Below are 26,105 nucleotides of genomic sequence, written 5' to 3'. Positions count from 1 at the left end.
TTTGTTTTACTGTGTAGAGTAGTAATAGGGCTTTTAATGAACATCATCGTAATAATTTGTCTGAATCCTCTGAAGTGATATAATTGTTTAAATTGTGTCCAAGCTCTCAATTTATCATATGCTTAAGATTAAATAGTTATTTCTGTTCCCTTTAAGATTTTAAAAACTTCACAACTAACAAGATCTATTTCAAGTCTGGTATATTCAAAAATTTGTCTGTAGCCTGCCCAATATAACATTTTCCCCTTCTTAACTTACATAGTATATGGTTTTTGCACCATTCTTTTCACTCATCGAAAGCTATTTTGTAGAGTAAGTTGTATTTTCCAGTACCAAATTAAATTATAATTTTTTTTGCTAGCAAGGATCCTTCCTTACATTTATGAAAAAGCTATGTCCAAATCACTTTTGGAGGTTTGCTTTGCTTTTTCCTAATTCAAGGGCCTAACCCCAGCAATTTCTGATTTAGTTGATCATGAATAGTTCCTGGTAATTGTAGTTTTTGAAAGCTCCTTGAAAGTCTGATTTGTACACTATTGCTGTAGCATCATGTACCTTGTATAAATGACTAATGGTAGTAATGCCAAATAATGCAAAAACCTCTTATGATATAGGTAAATTTTAAATGGGAGATTAGGAAAATAAAGAGATTAAGATTATTTGAATTATCCTTCCATGGAATTTTAAAATATTGCTGTTTTTTGTCTGCAGAATTGGCAATGGCTTCATCTATATTCACTTTACCTTTTTCCAAGGACTTAGCAATATTTCCCTTACTGAAGGGATCAATTATGCTCAATTCAATTGTTTCAGTTCAGTTTAGGTTGGTTCAGTTTAATTCAACTCTATTCAATCCAAAACAATGAAAGAAAGATATAGATAGATAGATAGATAGATAGGTAATTAACCAGGTACTAGCATTTTATATATATATATTGCTATATATAATATAATAGTATTATATTATATATATTTCTAATATATATTAGAAAAAGGAAAAAGAAATTTTTAAGAAAAAAGAAATTTAGAAAAAATTGTTTTCTCATTAGAATGTAGACTTTATTAAATGCCCCTTCTCATAAGCAATTATGAATATTGCTATCATAGGACAAATAGCCTATATATATACACATATTGCTAGTGCCTTGTTGATTATATATATATAAAACCAACCAGGTGCTCTGCTAGGCTTGGGAATGCAAAAATAAATAAGACAATTCCTGCTTTTAAGTTACACGTAGCCTAACAGGGGACATAAAGACATTAATTCCATCTTCCTATTTTAATAGGTGCTTTCCTAGCAGTAGGAATTGCATTCATATAGACTTAACTTAGAGTAGGACATGAGTGTTATCAGTTTGTTTTATTTTCTTTTTTTCAGAATTTATTATTTTTATTTTAATTGTTATTCAAGTACAGTTTTCTGCCTTTTGTTTTCTTGATGCTCTTGATATATGCACACACACATAGGGTCCAGCACAAATAACACCCATGTTTATTACAAAATATTTTATTATAAAATCATAACCATGTAATTTTGTAACATAACAATATCATGCTCAAGCATACCATATGACATTTTAGGTGAAATATTCAAATTAAAACTATAAATTATTACACCCATATTATTACCCTACCAGCCACACTCAAGGAGGCATTGCTTCTGCCACATCCTGTGTGTGTGTGTGTATATGATAATTACATAGATAGTAGTTTCCATGTGTGTGTGTATATATACCATGTATGTATATGTACATATATATAATGTATATGCATATAGAATTATAGTACATAATCATTAAATATAAATATGGTCATCAAAAAGTAGAGATAACAACCCTTAATAACATTAAAGAATGTATTCCTGACATTTCAAGAAGATTTTGAGAAATAGTACATACCCAAACTCTCTAGAAGAAATGATACAATGGAATAGTTCAAAGAGAGTAGATATATCTACTCTCTTTGTATCATTTCTTCAGAAGGTACATAGAAAACCATTCTTTTTAGCTAGTAAATTAAGTATTATGTAGTTAAATGAGATGAATGCCTTTCATTGTGAAGGGGAATAAGGTTCAGGAAGATGATGAGGGAATTAATTTGTTAAAGCCTAATATGATGATATGTATTAATCTCTCATTCTGAAACACCTAAGGGCCTCACAAATTCCAAATATCTGGTAGCCCTTCACCACAGGCTCTATAAGTCTCCCCCTGGCTGCATATGTGAGTGAGCAAACATGGAGACAGTTTTAGGTAACTGTTTGTGTAATCAGACCTCCACTTCAATTTTGGAAAGTCTGGGCAGCTGTTACAAAATGGTATCACAGTAAGCCAACTTAGATAGAGATTTAGAGACTTGAGACTTGATTGTTAAGTCCAATATATTCCATCATTACTGAATAAACTTATGCATCAGAGATACTGAATTAGAAGTGTTTTGGCATCATTTGCTTTAGATCTCAGGGAGTCGTGATCTTAAATGATAAGGTTAGGACTGTGGGAAAAATGGGGGTCCTTTGGCAGGACGGAAGAGCTTCTAATACCTTTGGTTGCAATTTCTATACCGTAATTCAGAGTAATCCTCTCTAGTATTAATGACAGGGGTTTCTTTTAGGTTTTTAGACTGAGCTAAATCTACCAATTCACATTTTTCCATATTAATATGAAGCTCAATGACCACATTTATGGGTTCAAGAAACAAAGCAGGTACAGATACAAAGAGAACAACAAGAAAAAAGTTGTCCAAATAGTTTATAAAGTTGGTAAAGACTGCTTGGAGGTCCTAAAGTAGGCATACAATGCTACAATTTTTTATGGAAGATATGGACAATAATAGTAGTACTTTTTCCAGACTAGGAAGATATGATATATACTTATTGCAAATGCAGTGGCAATTTTTAAAAGTGCTTTACATGTATGAAAACAAGTTGTCTTGAAATTCACAACAATTATAGCCTACTCTTGATAAGCTATATTAAAAAAGGGAGTAAAATTGTAACAAAAACATATGTATCTATTCCACAAATTTCAATTGAAAACATAAAAATTTATATATATATACATATATGATTATTAAACTTGAATACTGGGTGAGAAGAGAATGTTATTTGTATGCCAATAAAGTAAAAATCTATCAGGACATTTGTTGAACTATATAAAATTGGAAGAGCTTAACTTGGGTTTATTATTGAAAGTCTTCCTGGCATTAAGGATAGTCTTAAACATGACTCACTGTAGCAAATCCCCTCATAATTGGCTTCAGAGACAAAATCCCTGCAGCAGAAATCAAAAAGCTGTGTGGCCCTACAAACTGTAACTTTCTGTTGATTCACCACAACAGGGCTATGGGTAAAAGTTGAGTTTTTTGTACACCCAACAGCTTCATGCTAATTTAATCATAGCAATCCCTTTAATTTCTATTCAGGTTATTCAAGATTTTACATATTATGACATCTCAGCTGCAAAGAAAGCCAGGCTATTCTCACAACTAAAGTATAAAATGTATAGAAAACTATACAATTGGGTCAATGTCAGTTCTAATTGGTGGGATTTAACAGAAGGGACATCGTGAACCTTTGAGTACCTGCCAAAGGCTGATGGCATTTCTAACACTGATACACAGGAGGATGACAGGAGGGGGGCATGCGTAAAGGTGTGTGGCATTATAACCATTTTCATCATTCTCCCACTTTGATATAGGAGGATATGTAACAAAAATAATGATAGCTATGCTTGGGCAGACTACTTACTGAGATTGTTTCTGCTTAAAGGGACTAAGCAAAGAACTGATCATGTGGAATCACTCAGCGGGCTCACAACCACCACATGTTATATAGGTCCACTCTGAACCTTTAAATAATCTTTCCTACCTACATCAAATTAGTTTTACTTTCACTTTGAGGAGCAACCATTAAGTGGATAATTGGTAAGTGAAAGGTAATTGGTAAGACTAACTCATTGTAAGTAGAACTAGCTATTTTTGCTTTTCTCCTTCACATTTTTCTTTTAATAAATGACAAATCTTAGGCATGGAAGTGTTGTTTGCCCAAAGACAACAATTAGTTATTAATTGAACTAAATTACAACACATTATTTCCTTAGCAGACTGACTGACTCTTAAGGGGGAGAAGGAAGGATGAAGTAGGATTGGAAGTACCCCAAGTCATGAAGTTTCGATTATTTCAAAGGTTTTAATGCTTCAAAGAATTTTTTTCTCATTGGAATGTAGGCTTTATTAAATGCCCCTTCTCATAACCAATTATGAATATTGCTATCATAGGACAAGTGGTTCATTGCAATTGCCTGTTTACTTGTCTATTCCTGGGCCTCATGAGATTTTCATAGTGCTTGATGAATACAGTACATGCTTATTAATGAATGAATCAATCAAATCAATGAAGAGCTGAACTGACAATTGAAAAAAGTCCGATCATTTTGGAAAAAAAAGTCTCAGCCAATGACAGAGATATGACTCATCAATGTTTAATTTAAATTATTTAATAAACTTACTTCACATTCACCCAGCAGCAAAGGAAAGCACAGCAAACATAACTATCCTTGCATTTTTAGTTGTATTGTAAATTGGAAATAAAAATAGCAAGAATGTTTTATTTTTTCTTTAACATACTGTCACAGAGATACTGAGAACACCTGTTTTAAATTACAGTGATATTGATTTTTTTCACATTTACTTTGATTATTATACCTATATTCTCAAGTCCTATTCATTTGTAAGATTAATATTAATATTATCTCAATGGTGTTCATATCATCATAATGGTGATTTATAATTTCATCCAACATACTATAAATATAGATATTCCAGTAGAAAAGAAACTTGTTTGGCAAATAAGAATCTCCCAAATTATGCTTGCTAAAATGCAGAAATATATTGTTCAAAAAGAAATCAAAGAAGTTTTAAAGTTGAATACTTGCAGACCTCTTAGACAATCCTCAGTTTTCTTTTTGTGCAACTTGGTTTTAATATAATTTAATGTTTATTAAAAGGAAGAGAAAATATAAATATATACCAATCAGTAATTATGCCTAATTATGTTTAAAGCAATGATTATCTTAATTGTTTGTCAACCAGATGTAACACATCAAAAATCTAAACTTCCCTCAAACTTGGAAACATGTTAATAAGAATCCATTCACAATGAAAGAGTGATCTAGGATTTAAGTATCAACGAACTCACTCCTAAATGTGATAAGAATTGTTCCAAGTGCATCAGTCAGATTTTTATGGGATACATGTCTTTATAATTTCTCTGTTGGAATCATAAAAGTGAAGAAGTATCAAGGTCAATTTTTATCTTTTTCATCTTGGAAGAATCCTTTTAAATATTTATGAAGAGACTAGTATAAAATATAAATAGCAGATGCACAAGTGTAGATTGGGATAAATAAATCATATGAACCCCAAATAAAGGATTTCAGAAAGAATGTAAATAGGCTTATTGAAGGAGTATTAGAACATGTCTGTGTATGTGCTGAAGTAGTCTGATAAATCAGTTGAAAAGATGGAGGCATTAATGTTAGATTTAGGCAATTCAATAGAACATGAAAGTTGATCAAAAATGAATAGTTGAAGAAATAAGGTATTTACTAAATCTACCCTGACATTTTGAATGAAAAAAAAAATACCAAGCAAGTGTAAAAGAACAAAAATGCTTACTAGTACTTAGCCTCCTTAGAGAAGACTTTTTATGCTATAAATATTCCTTGAAAAAATTCAAATTTTCCTGTTAAGGAATACTATTTTTTGGTCATATTTATGTATTATTTTATATTTTTCCTTAATTTTTTAAAAAATTAGTACACTTTTTATTAAAATAGTTTTAGATTTATAGAAAAATTGAGCAGAAAGTACAATTACCAAATACCCCTTCCTTTCCCCACCCCACACCCTCCACAGTTTCTCTTATTATTAACACTTATATTTGTTTGGTACTTAATGAAATTATATTGACACATTAGTATTAACTAAAGTCTTCATGTTTTATGGTTCTGAGTTTTTCCAAATGCATAATGTCATGAATCTGCCATTACTGTATTCTGCAGAATAATACCAGTAGCCTAAAGATTGCCTGTATTCCAACTATTCACCCCTTCTCTTCTCCCTTCCTCCTGGAAATTACTGATCTTTTTATTGTGTCTATAGTTCAGCCTTCTCCAAAATATCCTACGGTTGGTATTATGTAGTATGTAGCCTCATCTGACAGGCTTATCTCATTGAGCATTATTCATTTAAAATTATTCCATAACTTTTCTTGGCTTGGTATTTCATTTTATTTATTGCTGAATAATATTCTACTATATGGATATACCTACAATTTGTTTGTTTATCCATTCTGCTATGAAAGGGCATCTTGGTTACTTCTGCTTTTTGTGAATTACCTTTAAAATATGGGACTGTACATGCACAGACCAATCTTCTGTTGCCCCAATGTTACCACAGGATAGAACTCTTTAAAAACATGAAACGGTCTTCTTTTTGTCTTTATTCCAGGACTTTTTTCTCTTAAAGGGGATTTGAAGGCTCAAAAACCTTTAAGTAGGCATCTCACATTAAGCAACCTTACAATTGTGTCCCTCAAAGTATGTCCCAAGTAGTATCTACATTAGACTCATTAATGTCTGTTAAAATTCAGATTCCTGGGCCCTAGTCCTGGTCTTTTCCATCAGAATTTCTGAGGATGGAATCAAGGTTTCTGTTTATTTACAAAGTGGGTTTAAGTGGCAGCACACTTTGTAAAGAAACAGAAACCTTGGCTCCATCCAAAGTTTGGGAAAATAAATACTTTTGTAATTAGGTTGTGTTTTTGATAATACATGAATTAAAAAGTCTTCCACACTTAATGGAAGTCTCAGAACTGGGATGAGTAGAATTCAGTTTAGAGCATATGGCCAACCTAGGGCAGAGAGAAGTAACTTTTCCAGAAATGTACAGAGTATTGGGGATAACATTTCCTGCTTCCACGTGGATTCTCTCCAGCATTCTGTAGAAAGAAAAGCAGGAGTGTTATCCTGGACCATTTACTTGCTTCAGCCTTTGTTTCACCTCGCTAAAGGCACTCAGGAGGATTAATCCCCATTCTTGAAATGGGCTTGTAGATTTTGTGCCTTTAAAACTAGGAAATTTTTATGTAGTTCAATGATGTTTAATATTTTAGTTATTAATGTTATTTCATACTTTTTTATGTTGCTATTCTCCCTTTTTTGAGCAAAATTTATTGCCTAAGGGTGTGGAAAAACTCAATTGAGATGCCGATTGGATTTTCAAACTCGCACCAGAAATAAGTAGCTTTGACAACTAAAGCTTTCATTTATAAAAGCTAACCTTTGGGAGAAAACAAAAAGATTTTTGAAAATCAAAAGGAAAAATCTTAAAAATTTGTGTATCAATTTTTATGTTATGTCCCAAACAGGAAATTTGAAGGGACAATGCAAAATGGTGTGAACTAGCTTTTTCTTCATTGATAGAGGTGATACACACATGTACACAATACACTGGTGGAAGATATTAAATGGTGGAGAGAGAAATAAGAAAGGAAGACAGAGAAAAATACACACACTTAGATGTTGTCCAGAAGGCCTAGAGTCCTGCCTCTCATCCCTGTCACTCTGGATTAATGATATGACAACCATGGATTGTTTTTAAGGAAATCTGAGGGAAGAGATAGCTTGTGAATTACTTTCCAAGATATAGCCTTGGGAAATTACAATCCTTTAAAAGAAAACTATCTAGTATGATCTTCAGGATGTAAAAGCACTGAAAAGTCAGGTGCCTAATCCAATGGTCCTAAGGGCAGAATTCTTGGGGAATACGTAGACTCTGACCTGAGGAAATGAGGGTCACACAATTCTGAAAGAAAGCTGGTACAACTGACGACGTTTGGCCTTCAAGCAAAGAAAACAGAGTGCATAGACCAAGTAAATAGAGACCCCAAAGCATAGAAGACTTCAACAGCCAGGGCAGCATGTACTAATGAGGAAAGATAAGGAGAATTATATCTAGGGGAGGACAGAGATTTCCATGAAGTCAAGATAGCTACTTCTCCAACTATACGAGGAGGCATTTAGTGGCTAGGAATGAGCGGCCAGAGGGGAAATAAAGGTAGGGACCTCATCATTACAATCTAACAAAGAACTTACACAGGAGGCTAGAAGCAAAAGGAGAATGTGTCTCACCAATTAACTCAGCAGTGCTGAGCTCAGTTTGATAAGATTGCAGGGTGTCCAGAGCAGGGAAGCAAATAGCACAGAGGGAGGGGAGAGTCCTTGAGACTGCGCTGAGAAAGGGGCTCTGTAACAATCTCACGAAGGTCGCTGGGTGTCCTGAATATCACAAGCAGGGGGAATGGGGTAGTCCTTGAGATTCTGTACTAAGAAAGGGGGCCTCTGTAACAATTTTACAAACTAAGACAAAGAACTTTTACTAACTGAGAAAGAAAGCCTTGTAGCTGTACATTATTCCCAAGATTTAGAAGGGAAGAAGGAGGGGTGTCTCCAGAAGCCAGCTGAGGTACATAAACCCCAAACCCCAATAGTTGGGGCACTCAGATTAGCCAAGTGCCCACTTGTAGCTTACTCTCAAGTGTATAAATTAACTCTCTTGTTTCCACTATACATTTGTCTCTCGCTTTAATTTGTCTCTTGCAGTGAGACAAGAACCGAGGCAGGGAAAAAAAGGCCACAGGGCTCAGGTCTCTCTCTCTCCTCATTGTTAACAGGGGGACACAAAAAACCTGGAATTTATTTATAAAAAAGTGCATTTATTCTTACATGTTTAAGCTTCAGCCTCCTTCAGTGATGCGTGGGTCCAGGGCCAGCAGTGACCACGGAACACTGTGGATGGCTCGACGATAAACACGTGAGAAAAAACATGCACAGAGACAGACTAGTTTCTGTGGGGAAATAGGGATGAAATGGCCACCCCCCCTAGTGGGGAGTGCCCCAATTTACAGTCCATACCTGCTTTTATTGGGCTCATTCTGCATAATAATTCAGGTAAAGTACAGTACTCATTAGGGGGAAGTAAGGAACCATAGAAAACAAAGAACTCTGCCGGTCTATTGAGTCGGGGGTCAAAGAGCTGTAAGACCGAGGAACAAACTAACTTCCTCCTAAGACCCTTCTCATTCAACTGAGAGCATTCTAAACAAAGAAGTTTTCACAGTAATTTACATATTCTTTCTTAGGCCTGATCACCCGGGAATCCACCCTTTTCAGCACAGAGCTGCACCACCCTGTCATTGTTTCAGGCTTAGGTGGAGCAAGGGAACTAAGGCAACCAAGAGATAAGGAGATTTTTCTCCCAGACGATGAGAACTTCAGGCTATGTCAAAGCCGAGGAGCGAGGGTCCATCACACCCTTTTGCTGCAGCCCCCCAAGTCCCTCTTTTGGGGGGGCCTCCCAAAGTGATCGTGCCTGTCTTAGGTCGTTCCCCCCTTGGGGAATCTTACCCGTCTTTGGCTAACCGACCAAGCTTTTTGGGGTTCAGTTATGAATAAAGCAGCAGAAGCAGCATTCCTGCCAGGGAGATAAGCTTTTGTCTCCTTGCTGGCTTACAGTTCCAAGGGCATTCCCTTAGCCTTAGCCTAGGCGGGTTTCAGCTTCTGATACCACTCAGGGCGGTTCCCAACACTTCAGAGTGCTCTGCATTTGATGCAGTACACCTATTAAGATGCTTTTTCCACTGCTCAGCAGTTTTTGAACTTGTAGATTTTGTTGCCTTTTAGTGCTTCTACCATTTTTTTGTTTCATCTCTTCCACATCAGCAGAATGTTTCTCTTTGAGGACTTTTTTCATCCAGAGAAACAAAAAAAGTTGCTTGGGGTGAGATAGCGTTACAGAATAGACAACAAGGGGGGCCTGAGACAATATACTATTATTGAAAGAAGGCCCCGGGTCCGTTATGTCCGCCGCCAGAGGAAAGACGTCTCTCAATGCCAGAGATTCATGAAAAGGAAAGGAAATGTTTATTTAATGCTATACTAACTTAAAGTAGTGACCTACAGTCTTTATCAAAAATCCCAAAGTCCTTAAAAACACCCACAAACACACAGTCTTTCTTTCCTTCCCCCTTTGCCCAGTCCAGAGTACCGTATCTCAGGAAAGGAAATAGAAGTCCATGGCTCAGGCAGTCCTCTGGTTCTTAGTTAGTTCTCCATCTCGACTGGGAGACCTCCTTGGGTTCCCGGCACCGGCACCCTCAGCTGAGTTGCCAGGATCTCTGCTAAATCCAGGTGGTGGTTCCCCTTCTAAAGCTGCGGGAGTCTCCACTCTGTCAAGGCCGTGTGGTTCTCTCTCCTAAAGCAGCACGGTTCTCCCTCAATGGCTGAGGTCCTCCCCATTCTGCTAAAGCCACATGGTTCTCTCCTCTCAGGGCTGCGCATGGCTCTCCTTCCTAAAGCAGCATGGTTCTCCTTCCTCATGGCTGCCAAGTCTGGGTTTTCAATCCCCGCAGCCAGTCTTCCTCTGCAGCCTCATTTCCGACTCCTCCCACACTCGGCTTCACATGCCAGAATTCATATCCTTCCAGCTTTACTGGGCTGCCATCATGAGTCTGGGCAGGTGTGGCCCCATGTCCTGGAGCCAATCTTCTCCGAGCTCCCACGCAGGCGCTGTAGCTTGGGGGATCTGCCCCCAGTCACGTCTTGGTGGGGAAGTTACTTCCATTCCCCTGGCTCAGGGCATGGCCACAGCTATTTAACATATCTAAGCGACCAGCCAAAGCCTATAGATATGTTAAATGGCCATGCCAGAGGGTAGCAGCAAGGCTGTTGCTATGCAAAACAGCTCTCAATGGCCCTGCTCCATTTGTCCCTTCCCCCAACCCACACCATGGGGGGCGGGGTGGAGACATCTTAAAATCTCTTGGACACCTTAAGTTCTGGACCCCATTTCAAATGCCCATTTGGGGTCCCCCCTCTTGGCTGCACCCTGTAACAATAGGTGAAGAATAGGGAGGGTAGGGGCACAGGGGTCATGCCATTTTTTTGGTCAAAAATTGCTGAACACTCAATGTAGTGCGGGCAGGGGCACTCATAAATCACCCATCACAAAATGGGCAAATAGCATTGAAACAGTCTGCAGAAAAATTCACTGAAGCCCAATGTAGCCTCTCACAATAACACCAGCTGGTACACTTATAAAGATGTGTTCCTCAAACACTCACCTAGGTGAGGAAGGCTCCAAAGGGGATTTGCCTTGAGAAGATAAATCTAGGGTCTTTTTTGGATCATGTTTGATCAGTATTGAAGCCCTACCTCCAGAACTTAAATTACCTTTGCTGAGAAAAAGTTGTGGAGAATCAAATTTATCTAAGCATTTGCTTTACAAGGAAATAGTTATTTAACACTCAACTATAACAACTATAAAATCTATACTTACTACATTCAAACTATGGCTCTGAAGATAAATTTCAATTAAAATTTATACTTTCTAGATAAAATTACATTATAGAAAAGAAGTATATAAATTTAACGAACAAAATAAACTGATGAACAAAATAGAAACAGAGGCATGGATACTTGGAATAGACTTACAGTTGTCGGAGGGGAGGGTGGATGGGGGATTGGATGAAAGAAGGTGAGGGTATTAGGCAAAGAACGTATATGCATGACCCATAGACACAGACAACAGTGTGTTGATGGCCAGAAGAAAAGGGGGACAGAGCCTTGATGGAGGTGGGCAAAGTGGTGGGGGATGGGGACGTCTGTAATAGTGACAACAATACAAATAAAGCGTTAAAAAAAGTAGTAAAAATCAGGAAACTTTTCCTTCTGGGTTTTTCATTCTATTTTCATTGTATGCCATAGGATATGGGTTTTCATTGTTTATATATGAGTATAGAGATCAATCCTATTACCAGTCACCCTTTTCCTACTGCCATGACTTTGGCTCAGGAGAAAATGATCCTGAAAGAATATCCCAGGTAGTTTCAATAGCTCTTTGTAGACGTCATATATAACTGAACCACTTTCTAGATATATCTATTAAAGAAATGGCCCATAAAGGTATATAAGGTTAGGTGATCAACTGATGGATGCAAATAATTTTATTGAAACATTTAATATTTATTTGTTGTACAGATCTTTTAAACAGGCTGATTAGTTTCCTTTATGATTTTACCCTTGAAAGTACACACTATTTTGTTCTTTGTCATTGTTGCATGACATTCCATTTGACAGTCTGCTTATTTTTAGCCAGACTATCAAAGTATTTTCTACTGGACTGTAACTGCACTTGAACTTGGAATCTTGTAACGTGAGGAACTGCACTGGGAAAAAGAAGAATCATCTAACAAATGGGAAATTATAAATCTAGACCAACCCAAACTTGCACTGGTAATTATTTTATATCCTTAAATGTAACAGGGTTCAATGATAGTTGTAGATAATTAACATTTCCTTAGAATATCTGTTAATTTTTCCATGGATAATAAAACAATGTATTATATAAAAGTGTTGTGAAGAATAACTGAATTCAAAGTACCTGTTTGAAAAATCTTTAAAGAAAACAAATTTCTTGTAAAAAATGTATTATTAGTTCCTAGGTATAATGTTGTACAAAAAATTGTAATACTGCTGAATATAGGGATTTTGGAGTTATATCTTAAGTATCTCTTATTTAGAACCAAAAAGCTCTTTTCTAGAAATTGGAGATTGCTATAATTAAAATGCAATTAAATCAAATCAAATAAGTCAAATATATTCTTTTATGTAAATATATTATCTTATATCAAATGGGTTCTTAATTACTACAATTCTATATGATTGCATTTTAAATATAAACATCTGCATTTTAAACTCAGTAATTTAAATTAAGTATTGTAGAGTTTTGCATAAAAAACAGAGTTTTAATTACTTCTATGTTATGATCTGTGTCTACATTTGGCAAAACACAGCTATAAATCTATTTCATTTCTTTTTAGATGAATGGAAGAAGAAGGTCAGTGAATCTTATGTCACCATAATAGAAAGATTAGAAGATGACCTTCAGATCAAAGAAAAAGAACTTACAGAATTAAGGCATATATTTGGGTAAAGATTATTTATTTGCATAAGTGTCTTCATTATATATCTTATTTTTAGATATCTCTCTATGTATTTAAAAATACAACATTATTCAGTCATGTTCTAAGTCTTAGAATATAAAGTTATCCACTCTTGACCATTCTTATATCCCTGAAAATATAGATTATATCCTTAAAATGTAACTTTTATACTCCATTACTAAAATTAAAAAAAAAAAAGAAGAAGAACCTAACCCTAGCTTTTGAATGCTGTTGCTGAAGCAAATAATCTTCTCTGGAATTAGATCATTCTTGTAAACCATTCCAGCCACAAACAACACAATGTCTCTTCCCAAATGGTGGAAAGATATTGGTCACATTGTTTCCTTTGGACTACAGGCTAAGTCCAATTTTAATAAACCCTCTGGACTCCTGACATTGAAAGACTGCCCTTTAATGGAACTGAGTATTATTTTGTCCCTGAAAAATCACATAACAATGAGTTATATTGGCTTCAGGCTTTCAGTGGGTTTTGTTCCATGATAACAAGAGAAAAATAATCTGCCATGGTGTCACAACCTTGGAAGGCATCAAATGTTCAGAAAAGAGTGGCAGGACCCTGATATACACAAGCAACCTGTGAAGAAATTGAATCTGGCATTGAGAAACTAGGTGTATTTTGGGGGGTTAGTTTAAGTTAGCTGCCTGACTGAGGAGAAGTTCCATGTGGCCAGTTAGATGTGTTCACTTATTGCTGTGTTATTCACAAAATGTACTTGTGACCAAGAACTCCCTCTATTTTCCTTGGAAAACAATTATAAAGCAATGACATTATATTTTTAAAAAGAAATTTCAGATATAGTAAACATACAAAACTGACATAACTGGCATATAAAAGTTTCCATGTATAATATAGTTTATAAGAAGTTTGTCAGTGGGTTAATAAGGCCTTCATAAGTGTCCAATTTTATGGCTTGGGTAATAACTGATTCTCCTGTTATTTGGCCCAAAGTTATTAACTCAGCATTAACACTTACATTGAGATACTCTGGGTTGGGTTGGCTTCTGCAATTAGTATCACGTGCTCAGTTATGGGGAAACATTTAAATATCTTGCAAAGATGTGACCAGCACTTTGTTGTAATAGATTTATACATACATATTTATTTAGTTGGAAAAGGATATGAATATAGAACTTAATCATAAACCCTCTAGCTCTTAATAACTCAAATAAATCTGCTAAATAAAATGTGATTACATTGAAGAGATTTTCCCCAAATTTGTAAAGTCAAAACTTTATTTATTTATTTTAATTAAGGAAATATTATGCAAATATATCAAGTCTAATTTAAAACAAAATATATTCCTTTAAGGATTAAACAGTGGGCTTGAGATGAAGAGTTTTTTTCTTGTACCACATCTACAAGAAGCTGTTTCTACAGCTCCTGCTAAAACTGACTTTTCCTACATTTTCACTACATATGATAGATGTGACCTCCTTTTTGTTGATTATTATTAGGGGTGAGAGGCAAGAGTTAGTGGCAGGCAGATTATAGTTCAGATTTATTGTTTGAGCTGTATTTATGGTGCTAATCCAGGTACATTAAATATAAGACATTGTTTAATCCTCTCCATGACCATATGTGGGAGACAGTCTTTCTGGTGGATAATAAACTAAGGACTAGAGACACTGTCTTCTGTTCAGATCACATGGTCAGTAAGTTCTAAAATGGTGATGTGTAGCAAGGTCTGCCTGACTCCATAGAACAGGGGTGTCAAACTTTTTCACTGGGGGCCACATCAGCCTCGAGGTTGCTTTCAAAGGGCCGTATGTAATTTTAGAACTGTATAAATGTAATTATTCCTTAACTAGGAGCAAGGAGCTCGGCGCTGCTGCCGGGTAGAAACAAGGTCCAGGTGGATAAAACAAGGTAGAGGGCCCGGCCCACAGGCCTTGTGTCTGCCACCTGTGTCACAGAGAGAGCTTGTCTTACTCCAGCACTGGCTTCTTGCTCCAGGACTTCAAACTCTGGTTCAGGGGAAACATATATACAGATAATGCATGGAAGTCAGTCTATGAAGAGTGCCAACTAGAAGGAAAAACAGGATGATTTTAAAATATTAAAAAAAGATTTAGAGTCTTGATTTATTCACTGATTTTGAAAGCATTCCAATAAATGGTATACTTAAGTAAAGATAGATAGGCAAGAGTGGGTGCGTACCATGGAAAGTCAAGAAGAGGCAAGAAAAACGAATGTCTTGACCATTGTATGTAAGTTGAGTAAGAATGCTATGTCAGAATGCTTGTGAAAAGGGTTTTTTATAGTCATGCAATCAGTTTTAAATCTAGTTTCTTCTCTTTTTTAAAGGTTTTATTTATTTATTTTTAGAGAGATGGGAAGGGAAGGAGAAAGAGAGGGAGAGAAACATCAATGTGTGGTTGCCTACTGGGGACCTGCCTGCAACCCAGACATGTGCTCTAGACTGGGAATCAAACTGGCAACCCTTTGGTCTGCAGGCCTGCGCTCAATCCACTGAGCCACACCGGCCAGGGTAGTTTCTTCTATTCACAAACTTAGTATTCTTGGATATTTTACTGAATCTCCTGAACCTTATTTGCATTTGTAAAATGAGGTTAATAATCTCACAGGGTATCTATAAAATGATGTCAATTAAGTGCTGAGTACAGGGCCTAACACACAACAGGCATTGAATAATTAGAGGTTTCTATTACAATGATTGATTGGATAAATAGGGCAGTTTGAAAGACTGAAGACTTTATTATAGAGTGGGAGTAACAAATAATTTATTAAAAGTTAGGAGGAAAGAAAGTTAGGATAAAATGTTTTGATATGGTGAGGGTGTTTTCAAAAGTAAAAATGTAAAATGTTAGAACACTTCAAGATGATGCAAAAATCTGAAATATAAATTTTAAGTATTGTGATCAGGAGGGATTTAATGAGTTTTCAAACCACGGTATTAGAAGTTTCATCAAGATGCATGTCAAATTCCCTGAGAGTAATGGTAGAGCATGTCGTGGAGAGGAAGACTGAAGCCCGGTGCTAAAGCCATTAAGGAAGCTACAGAAATGTTCAGTTAGCCAGAAGTGATCACATGAAGCTGAGCAGAGCATTATGAGAGCCTAGAAACATTGTTTCTCCAGGTAAGCACCTCCTACAGTAGAGGAGCGTCTAGTGCTTGCTAAAATTTTAGATTCCATGAGTTTGCCCCAATCAAATGAATCAGAATCTTTGGGGATGACTTCCAGAAACCTGAATTTTTAATAAGCTCCCCAGGTCATACTTTTGTATGCTAAAAATGTACTTTGGCTCAAGTTCGATAACTGTGCTTTAGAAAGATAACTGAGTTATACTGAAAACTCTGCCTGAGGTGATATCAGTGAAGGGATGAAGAACATGAGAACAGAAAGCTGGCAACTGGTGTGATCTTCAGAGAGTTAATGGAGCAAACAAACAAACAAACAAACAAAAAAGCAGAGAACTATGTTTTGTCTGATCTCATCAAGGCAGATAGCATCATCTGGGAAAGAAAGGCAGTCATGCCCAGGGCAAATTCCACAGAATTTTCTTTTCTCTAGAATAAAATGATGGATGACAAGGAAAGAAAAGAAAGAAGTACTGAGAATATAAATTGTCTCACTCACTGGCTCACATATAATAATTTTAAGAGTAGTTGGAAAAATAAAAGATAACATTGTATGAAATCACACTTAAATGAGTATGTAAGACAATTTAGGTGTCAAGTATGTGTTAGAATCTTTTCTCCCTCATCTTTATTCATGTCTTACATTATGTAAGGAGTACTTCTGCGATGAACAACTGTGTTATGCTGCCTGACATCAGGTTTTCTCTAAACACGTAGATTGCAGAAAAACTGTGGGAGATCCCCTAAAAGTTTCTAACAGTAAAGTAACAGGTGGAGCATCACTGACATAAACATAGGTTTGTCTGGGAGGGTGGAGTTTTTGTTTTGTTTTATTTTCAATTGCTGACAAGTTTCTTTATTATGTTTATGGTAGATATTCATTCCATTCATTAGAAGAGAATTTTCATACCATAGTGTACCAAGGCTTCTTTCTGTGAGTTCAAACACACACTCACACTATAGTACAGAGCAATACAGAACTAAATGTAGAAAACCAAAAAGAACCAAACCATTATCTTGTTTTTGCACCTTTGGAATGAGAACTCAATATGAGAAAGAAAAGGAATGTGAATGAAGTGTTCCTCATCTTCCACAATAACATTGCATTCACTCATACCTTTGGGCATCTGTAGAGCTAAGGGACAGGTGACAGGAAGAGATGAAGAAGAAGAGAGGCAGAAGGGAAGGGAGAAGTGGACATCGGTGTACCATCATCTGATTATTTCTTCCTCTGTGTGCTCTCAGATCTTTCAGTGTAAACTGTTTAATAGCACGTAATTCATGGTGCTGTTGTTATCCATTTACAGGTCTAAATACTAGTATATATGTTCACTACAGATAGCCTCTTCACCTTGTTTAACTTATTTATATTTTTATTTATTTGTGATATCTATTTGAAAGCAAAACTAACAACTTAGTGCCTACCATATGCTAGGCATGCTACAAGGTATTTTATATGTGTTAACTCGCAATCCTAAATGTATACAGTGATGGTTAAAGTAGGTTAATAATAATAATATAAGTAATGCAATAATTAATAAGTAAATAACAATACAAGAATAAACTGTTTGGTGTACTCACAACCATAAACCTGCTTGTATCCAACCCTGTGCATTAAAGAACTTTAGCACAGTGACTGCATCATGGTCACTACACAAAAATGTTCATTAAAAACTAATCATTATTGTTTACATTAATAACCCCATGAAGTAGCTATCGCAATTGACATTTTATTACAGAAAATGAGGCCAATCAAACGAAGCCAGCTTTGACCAGCTTGCATAGCTGGTATGGCTGTGCTGGGATTGCACCCAACTGGACTTAATCCGCAAGGTCTGATCTCCATGATCCTAGTTCTCAACCTGAGAATGGTAAAGAGAAAGGTGTCGGAATTATCTTAGAAAAATTTCCATTTTCCCCATGCTACTCCACAGTTTTCCTACATCCTGTGTATTATCACCGTCCCTAGGAGTGGGAGGGAAGGAATATATTTCTGCCCCCACTTCCCTAATCACTGGCCTCCTGGCAACACATGCACCCTTCCAGGACCTTTGTAAAAAAATGAGATAATGATTTTTCCCATGCAACTTTTCAAAGGTTTCCAATTAAATTATTTTGTTTCAATATGTTTTTAGTCATTAGAAATTTTAGAACTATGTTTTGCCAATTTCATTGTCAAGCCTACTTTTTATCTGTTTGATCTGTAATATAAAATTTGAACCTTTATGATCATATTCCAGAGAAGTTATAATTTTCCAAGGTCATGGCTTGTCAGCATAATAAAAAAAAAACCTATTTTTCTCATTTTAATCAACTTGGCCAATGATGATACCTTACTTTGAAACTGATTAGGTTTAATAAATAAACAAAAATAGTCAGAAAATGCTCTCTTTCATGGAAGAGCAATTGCAATATTTAGGGAAAATTTTTAAAAAGAGGAAAAAATGAAGGTTTTCCAAGATGTAACTTTTTTCTTATTTTCTCCTTTAAAAGTTCTTCTGGGCCTAGCTACAACCCACGGTACTGATCCTCCAAATGAAACATGTTCCTGAAATCTACTTTTTCAGAAATATAACCAATTATGAAATTTAGCTATGATAAAATGAATAGCTCCAGAAATATTGCAGGCTGACCTTATCTAAGATGAGTGAAATTCCCTATCAAGATGCTAAATAGAATATTGAGGGGGGGAAATTTCATCTTTTAAAATTAAAATAGATTAAAAGTATTATTCGGCATGTTTGGTTATTGCATTGTGCTAATTTGCACCTAAACAAAAAAACAAACAACAAAATGAACTCAAACCAAAAGTAATTAAGTAATTAATTCATTTTGCCCCAAGACTGCCGTGAGGCAGCTTCATTTCAATCTCTCCCTCTCTCTCTCTCTCTCTCTCTCTCTCTCTCTCTCTCTCTCTCTCTCTCTCTCTCTCTCTCTCATTGCTACCTCACTCTAACTCTCCCTTACTGATGATCTTTCAGTTTTTATTGTTTTGCAGGGGAGTCAGCAGGAACCACAAAGAACTACACAAAAACTTAACAACCGGGCATTTAAAACTTAAATTATCAATTTGAGAACTGGATGATCTACAACAAATTTTTATCTTCTTTTTACCTTCTTGGCCTTTCCTTAAGTTTCAGCCAATGAATTGATTTTAAAAATGTTCCCACCTATCTGAATATTCTGGACAGTAATGAATTATTTTTGGTCAACTTTTCAAATGTTATATTTTAATAAGTTTCCACCTGTGGTCATGTCAAACATTGTGTTGAAAGGATGAGGTCATGAGAAAGAAGTTTAATTGGATCACAAAACTGCATATTTTTCTGGATAAAAGGTAAAGGCTAAGAAAAGAGTTCATTATGATACAAAAAAGAAAGTAACCTTTGGGTACAGAACTACCATTTTTAATGATTAAGGAGAGAATTAAAAATGTATTCATAATAGTAGCTTCATTTTAATTAGGAACTTCATTTATGCCCCAGCAAGCACTATGAACTCATTAGGATTTGTTAAGTTACACTACAGCATGGTAGGAGAGGAAAAAATATAAGAGTAAATTAAAAAATAAATTGAGTGTAAGGTATTAGAATACATAAGTGATGCTCAATTTCGAGGGAAGTTGACATACACAGGTCCTTTAGAAGAGACAAAAGAAAAGAAAATGAAATATCTCTCCTAGGAATGATTGCTTTAAAATCTGAATATTTTAGTTACATGTATCAAAACAGAAACATTTGTCCAGAATTTAATGGGAAGTGAGAATTGGGATTCAAGTCTAGCTCCAAAGTAAATTTCTTTTTAAAAATTACATTCCAGTTATTTAAGTTAAGATAAAAATTATACTATAAAAATTGCATTTGACTGCCAGGTATTGTAGAAATTTATTCTCTGTTGGTTCACTTTGTTGGCATTAATAGAAGTTGCATGAATTCAAGGAGTGCAGAACTCAAGAGAACAACAGCAACAGGCAACAGCTCAGATTTGAGCAAGGAGCTCTTTAGGGCTGTATTATACCGAGTGACTTAAGAATGGTCAAGTCTAGTTTAAGATTCAGGGAGCTAAGAAATGATTGTTAAAAACTCATGAATATAATTCACTCTTTCAATTTTTTAATGTAAACAATAGACATTCACCTGAGGTTATCCTTTTAAAAAAATAATATAAAGCAATGGATGTTAGCATCTTATACTTTCTGTTTATGTAGTGTTTACCTTCATTACAAAGCTGATCAGGGCAAAAGAGGATCAGGACTAACACTAAGGTCAGTTGCAGGGGTCCATCTAGTATATATATTTTAAGTACTGATGCACTAAAAAGATGCAGGAATTAGTGAGTAGTTTACATCAAGTAGAATATCAAGTAGATTATTGAAAACAATCTGAAGGGTGTATCAAGAACCTAAGTGAAGCACACAGTTGGTTTTCAGTAGGTACTGACCAGACTGACAGAATGCATTAGCAAAGTTAGATACTGAGTTAAGTCTGCCTTGTCAATAAAGTGATTTTCAGCACAATCTTTTTTTCCATTTACATTATTGTTCTTTGAATATATCTAGTGTTGAAAATGGTTTCCCTATTGCATGATAATGCTGGACTTGTACTAAAAAGCTATGATTCTTCTAGTTGCTCTGATCACTGTTAAGTGCTAGGTGTTACAATGGTGAACTTCGCCATTTTTATTTTTTTATTTTTGTAATAAAAAGCAAGTCAATTATTTTATTATAGTTTAGTGTTTTCTTTAAATAAATATCATAGAATATCAAACAGGCAGTGAGGAATGAAGCACACCCAGGAAGAACACATAACAGTGTCCATGGGACATTTGACACTCAGCACCTCAGGCCATAGCAGCTCCCCTCCGGCACAGGGCAGAGCCGCTGGCCAACACTGGACATACACAACTGAGATCAGCCATCCCCTCAGAGCCAGAGGACCCCAGAGGACCTATGAACCCTAGAAAGGGTTTCATACCCCTCTTTGTTTCTCCCAACATCTTTCTTCCACCTGCTCTCTACTTAAAACTATGAGACAGTTATACTGGTCTGATGTCCTCTCTACTAACCTTTGATTTTGTTCTGAAGTGCAGGATAGACTCAAATAACACTCCCAAGAAAATATGTGCAAAACTAACATGAGTGACTCCAGAATCTTCCAGAAGTCAGAGAAGTTGGCTGTCAAGCAGGTGCCAGGGCAGGGCTATGCTGGCACCCAGGGAACATCTGCTCTGGAGAAATGTGAGACCATGAGCTGAACTTCACCATTTGTAAAAAGTGAAGACAAGATCAGACATTTTCTAGAACTCTGATGAAAAGTTACTGTGAGCATAAAATACTTATGTCTACATAATTAGTGGTGAACATTCAGAAATGTTGTAGGTCGTCAAATGTGAGAGGTCAAAGAAGGTCAAACTTGGTTTGAAAATTGTGCAAACATTTTTGGATCACAGTGAACTTGATAATAGTAATAGTAATAATGACAAAGTAACTAGTTATGAGCAACAATCATTTGCCACCTTCTGCAGCAAGTACTTAACTTCATTTGTTCTTCACAACAACACAATGATGTGTATTATTTCAATAATTTTATAAATGAAGAATTCAAGGCTGGAAGCATTAAATAAGTTGCTCAAATTGGAGAAAGAAAAAAAAACTACTTAAAAGGCAAAACAGGATAGGATTTTAATTCTGGTGTAAATATAAGAACCAAGCTTTTAAGAATTATCTACACTGCTGAAATGACTTTTTCTACTTTTAAAACATTAAAACAGGGCACATATTGCTATATAATGGTAGAGTGACACATTAAAAAATGAATTTTGTCAAGGATTCACTGCTACAGAGGAACTCCCGAGCTTTTTCTTCTTTCAGTATTAAGTTCATTATAGTTAGTTAAAAGAAAGTGTTTTTTTCCCTGTTTTTCTCTTAGGCTGAAGTTTATATAGTTCTTTATTTAACAGAAGACTTCCCTGTCTTTCCCCACCCTAATACTTTGTTTTCTGTCTTGTGATCTTACTGTGTGTTTCATTTGCTGGGTAATGGAAAGGCCAAGGAAGAAAGCCAAAGCAGGTTAGAGCTTCTGAATCCTTGCCAATCAACATCATCAGTTGCTAGGCACAGGATTTTGTTGTTGTTGTCATTTTACTTTTTTATTTAAGGACACTGATGTCCTACACACTTTAAGAGAAAAATTCAATCCGCCCAGGTTTAAAAGCAGCATTCAGCTTTTCAGAAAACCTGTGCTATTTGAAATCATAACCATAGAAAAGAGCTTTGTGAATGCATTTTCAAGTATGGGCCACTGGGTACTCTTTGCTTAGTATTACCTATTTTGAGTAATTTCTCTAAGACATCTATAATAGGACTGGCTTTGAGAGGTTAAAGCTCAGGCTCAGAAAAGGCCACACATTTCTGAGAATCATATTATTTTGTAAAGTTATTGCACACACAAAATTTATTTTTCATTAGCCTCATTTTAGGTAGACATTTAAAATAGTGGTATCTTCATCAGGAGTAATTTTTTTCCCACTATTCATTGAGCTAGGGAAAAGTACAGACAGAAATGAATTCAATTGTTAACTTTTTCCCCCATGAAATTCTGGGCTCCTTGCTATATTATAACATTTGTGAAAATTACTCATTGAAGTTAATTTTACTTCTACAAATGGCATTTTAAAACAAGTTGAGGTGTTAGTCAATATGAGGTAGATTTGTCAAAAGTACATCTGCAGATTGGTGCTGGGAAGTTGAACACAGAAAGCAAAAAAGTTAGGAGGGTGGGGAAGTTCTGGAATATATCCAAATTTATGAAAACAACCACTGGCCTTACCATTGCTCATTAAAGCATTTCACTGAGATCCTTCAATGTCCGTAGATTTAGAGATTCTCTCTTTTTAGTAGTGCCCTGGAGAATAACACCCTTTGTTTTTCTATTTCAATATTGCAATAGCCTTTGAATTTCTTAGCTGGATGTATTGATGAGAATATTCTGAATTTACAGTACCTTTTAAGTGTAAGTATTTAACAAATGATATGAAAGTCTCACTTACCAAAGACTATGCCATCTCACTGAAGCTTCTAGAGATTTAAATAGGCAGGAGGCAGCTTGAAATTGACCTGGGAGGCCAAGGATGTGATCTCATTTCTACTGAAAAATTTCCTGGGAGTACCAGTGACCCCAAGAGGTCAATAATTTTAGCTTTACATTATTTTTCAAAGGCTACCCATGGCTCTCCAGGGCCCTTCCACGGCAGTGGTCTTTGTTCAGAGGAAGGTGAGGATTCCATTAATTAAACCACTAAAACTACTCCTCTCACTTGGGACTCCACCGCACTACACTATCAGAGCTGAGGCCTTCTTTATCTGTGAAACCTGACCCAGTCAGAGTACAAGGCACCTTTGCTTCAGGCAGAATTTGTAACACATTGGGACTGTATTTCTTTGGCAAATCTCTGCTGCCTTTTTCCTTTTCTTTTTTTTTTTTTGAGTGAATTTCTTGAATTTTCCATAACTATGGTATGAAATTTTGAGTGCAAAAGAAATACATTTACTTTCAAATATCTATGCTTTCTATATATACAAAATTTTTTATTCATCAAGGTGCCCTGATCCATTCAAATTTTATATAGAACAGAGAACTGTGCATGAGTGTCTCTAATTTAAATGTTATCTCTCAAAGTCTCAGTATTATTTTCCCTTGATTTTAATTATTCTTCATGTGGAAATATATTCATCATACATTTTCTAGGTATACAACAGACATAGTAAACATACAGTTCTGAATTTATAATAACATGATTCCCTTTCATAAATTTTCAAGTGAAAAATAATAAACTAGAAGATGAAATTTGTTATCATCTATAAATTTTTTTTCAGCTCTGATGATGCCTTCAGTAAAGTCAATTTAAATTACCGCACAGAAAATGGACTGTCTCTGCTTCATTTATGTTGCATTTGTGGAGGTAAGTACTTGAAACTCAGTATGTTATAAACTAGTTCTACATTTTGATATATGTGTATGTACATATAAATACATTTATGTGTGTATACATGTAAATACATATATTTATGTATATATACATATAAATACACAAATATAAACATACATATATATAGTGTTGGTGATTTGAGCTGCTTAACAGTGTACAATAGAATTCTCTTAATACTCAGTTTCTCTTTTGTTTTGCCCCTACAACTCTGATAACCTTTAGCTGAAGCAGTAACTACCATGCAGGTATTTCTATTGATTTTGCTCTGAGTTTAAGTTTCATTGTGCTTCTACCCTGAACCAAGCCACTTACTTGGCTGGCTAGGAAATCCACAAAGCATTTTGCAGAATTAGGCACATTAGTGAGGGATTCTGTTTGATTCAGAAGTACCTAAAGCATTCCCCAAAATATCATCAAGCAATTGCTTCAGAAACTGCAGGAAGATAGAAAGGTCATGTTGTACATGCCAAGGATACAATCCCAAAGAGAGGATTGATCAAAGGGAAGATGAAGAGTTTAATTTGGTTTATGTTTTTTTCTGTTGTGTTCATTAATGTATCCCAAATGCATAGGATGGTACCTGGCATATAGTTAGGTATATAACTATACCTAACTCAATAAACATATATTGTATGTATGTTATTGTATATAACTCAATAAACATATTTAATTAATGAGTTAATAATTAACATTTATTTGTGTTAATTCAAGCTAGTATTCACTGAATTCACCTTTTTAAGTAGAACACTAACGTGTAAATATTGACTGTCATCAGATCTCTTAACCATTCCTGTCAAACAGATTAATCAGACTGTACTTAAAAGATCTTCCTCCCAAATTTAAACTGCCTTCCCACCCTTGGTCATTTTCTCCAGATTGCTCTGATCTAAATCAACTCTACTGCTAATAATGTTCCAAGGATCCTGTACAACTAGAATTTTATCTAATCCTTTTCCCTAATTGTCTATTTAGATGAATTTTTTCATGTTTTTGTTTTAAAACCACCTGACAATGACAGGACTGAATTAAAAAATGTAACACAAATTTATTAAAATACACAAAATTGATACAAAGTTTTGTAAGTATAATAGAAATGTTCACTACTTAGTATGCCTGTCAATTTATAGAAAACTTTAAAAATAGAGGGTAGAACAGCAATCTCGGATTTTATACATCACTGTGACACTTATCACTACGTCAGAGAGATTTTAAAGTCACTTAGTCTACCCCCTGAACAATTTTTTAACCTATTTTTTTTTATTTTTTAAGGCAACAAGTCTCATATTAGAACCCTTATGTTAAAAGGGCTCCGTCCATCTCGACTGACAAGAAATGGATTTACAGCCTTGCACTTGGCAGTTTACAAGGTACATTTATGTTCCAATAAATAGTATATTAGAACCAAGGATGTGTGTATCTTTGGGCTAGTTGTTTTTTTGTTTGTTTTTTTGTTTTTGCAAATTACTAATCATGGAAAACATTCGTAGTGACCAGAATATTACAATACTCATAGGCTTCCTTTTCTTTATTGAGCAGACACATACTCTTTTTAATGCTTTCTATATTTAATTCATTAATTTCTCACAAGAACCCTGTGAGTGAACACTATTACCTTCAAGGCTGCATGGGTAGGCTAACCGACCTGGCAGCATGGTTCCCTCACCAGAGCTTCTTACCAGGAGACTAAGCTGTCTCTGCGGAAAAGGATGAGGTTGCATGTGAGGAATTCACGAAAGCAGCACATTGAAGCCGCATTCTTTTTCTGCATATTTTCCTTAATAAAAATTTTCTCTAGAGTTCCCTTTACTTTCCTTCTTTTACTTCCCTTCTTTTGCTTCAGTTGTTTATTTCCTTACATCAGTCCCAGGCTTCAACCTAATCTCAGTATCTGATCAGAAAAGAAATAGAAAAGTGGATTAGAAAAACTGAGG

At 35.4% G+C, this 26,105-nt stretch overlaps 1 protein-coding gene across 1 annotated transcript in view; it reads left to right on the top strand.

Moving 5' to 3' along the window:
• Positions 1-3,866: 3,866 nt before the first annotated feature.
• Positions 3,867-26,105, top strand: part of TNNI3K (TNNI3 interacting kinase) — a 288,749-nt gene continuing 266,510 nt past the window's right edge. The window contains exons 1-5 of the mRNA XM_045835309.1: positions 3,867-3,927; positions 12,216-12,356; positions 12,944-13,052; positions 24,062-24,147; positions 25,444-25,541. Coding sequence (XP_045691265.1) covers positions 12,317-12,356; positions 12,944-13,052; positions 24,062-24,147; positions 25,444-25,541 — 333 coding nt within the window. The 5' untranslated portion in view covers positions 3,867-3,927; positions 12,216-12,316. The remainder of the gene's footprint in view (positions 3,928-12,215; positions 12,357-12,943; positions 13,053-24,061; positions 24,148-25,443; positions 25,542-26,105) is intronic.

This window comes from Phyllostomus hastatus, unplaced genomic scaffold (assembly GCF_019186645.2).
Source record: "Phyllostomus hastatus isolate PE091 unplaced genomic scaffold, TTU_PhHast_1.1 phas_contig_209, whole genome shotgun sequence".
NCBI lineage: Eukaryota > Metazoa > Chordata > Mammalia > Chiroptera > Phyllostomidae > Phyllostomus > Phyllostomus hastatus.
The sequence above is the reverse complement of the archived record's forward strand: the minus strand, read 5'-3'. Positions and strand labels throughout refer to the sequence as shown.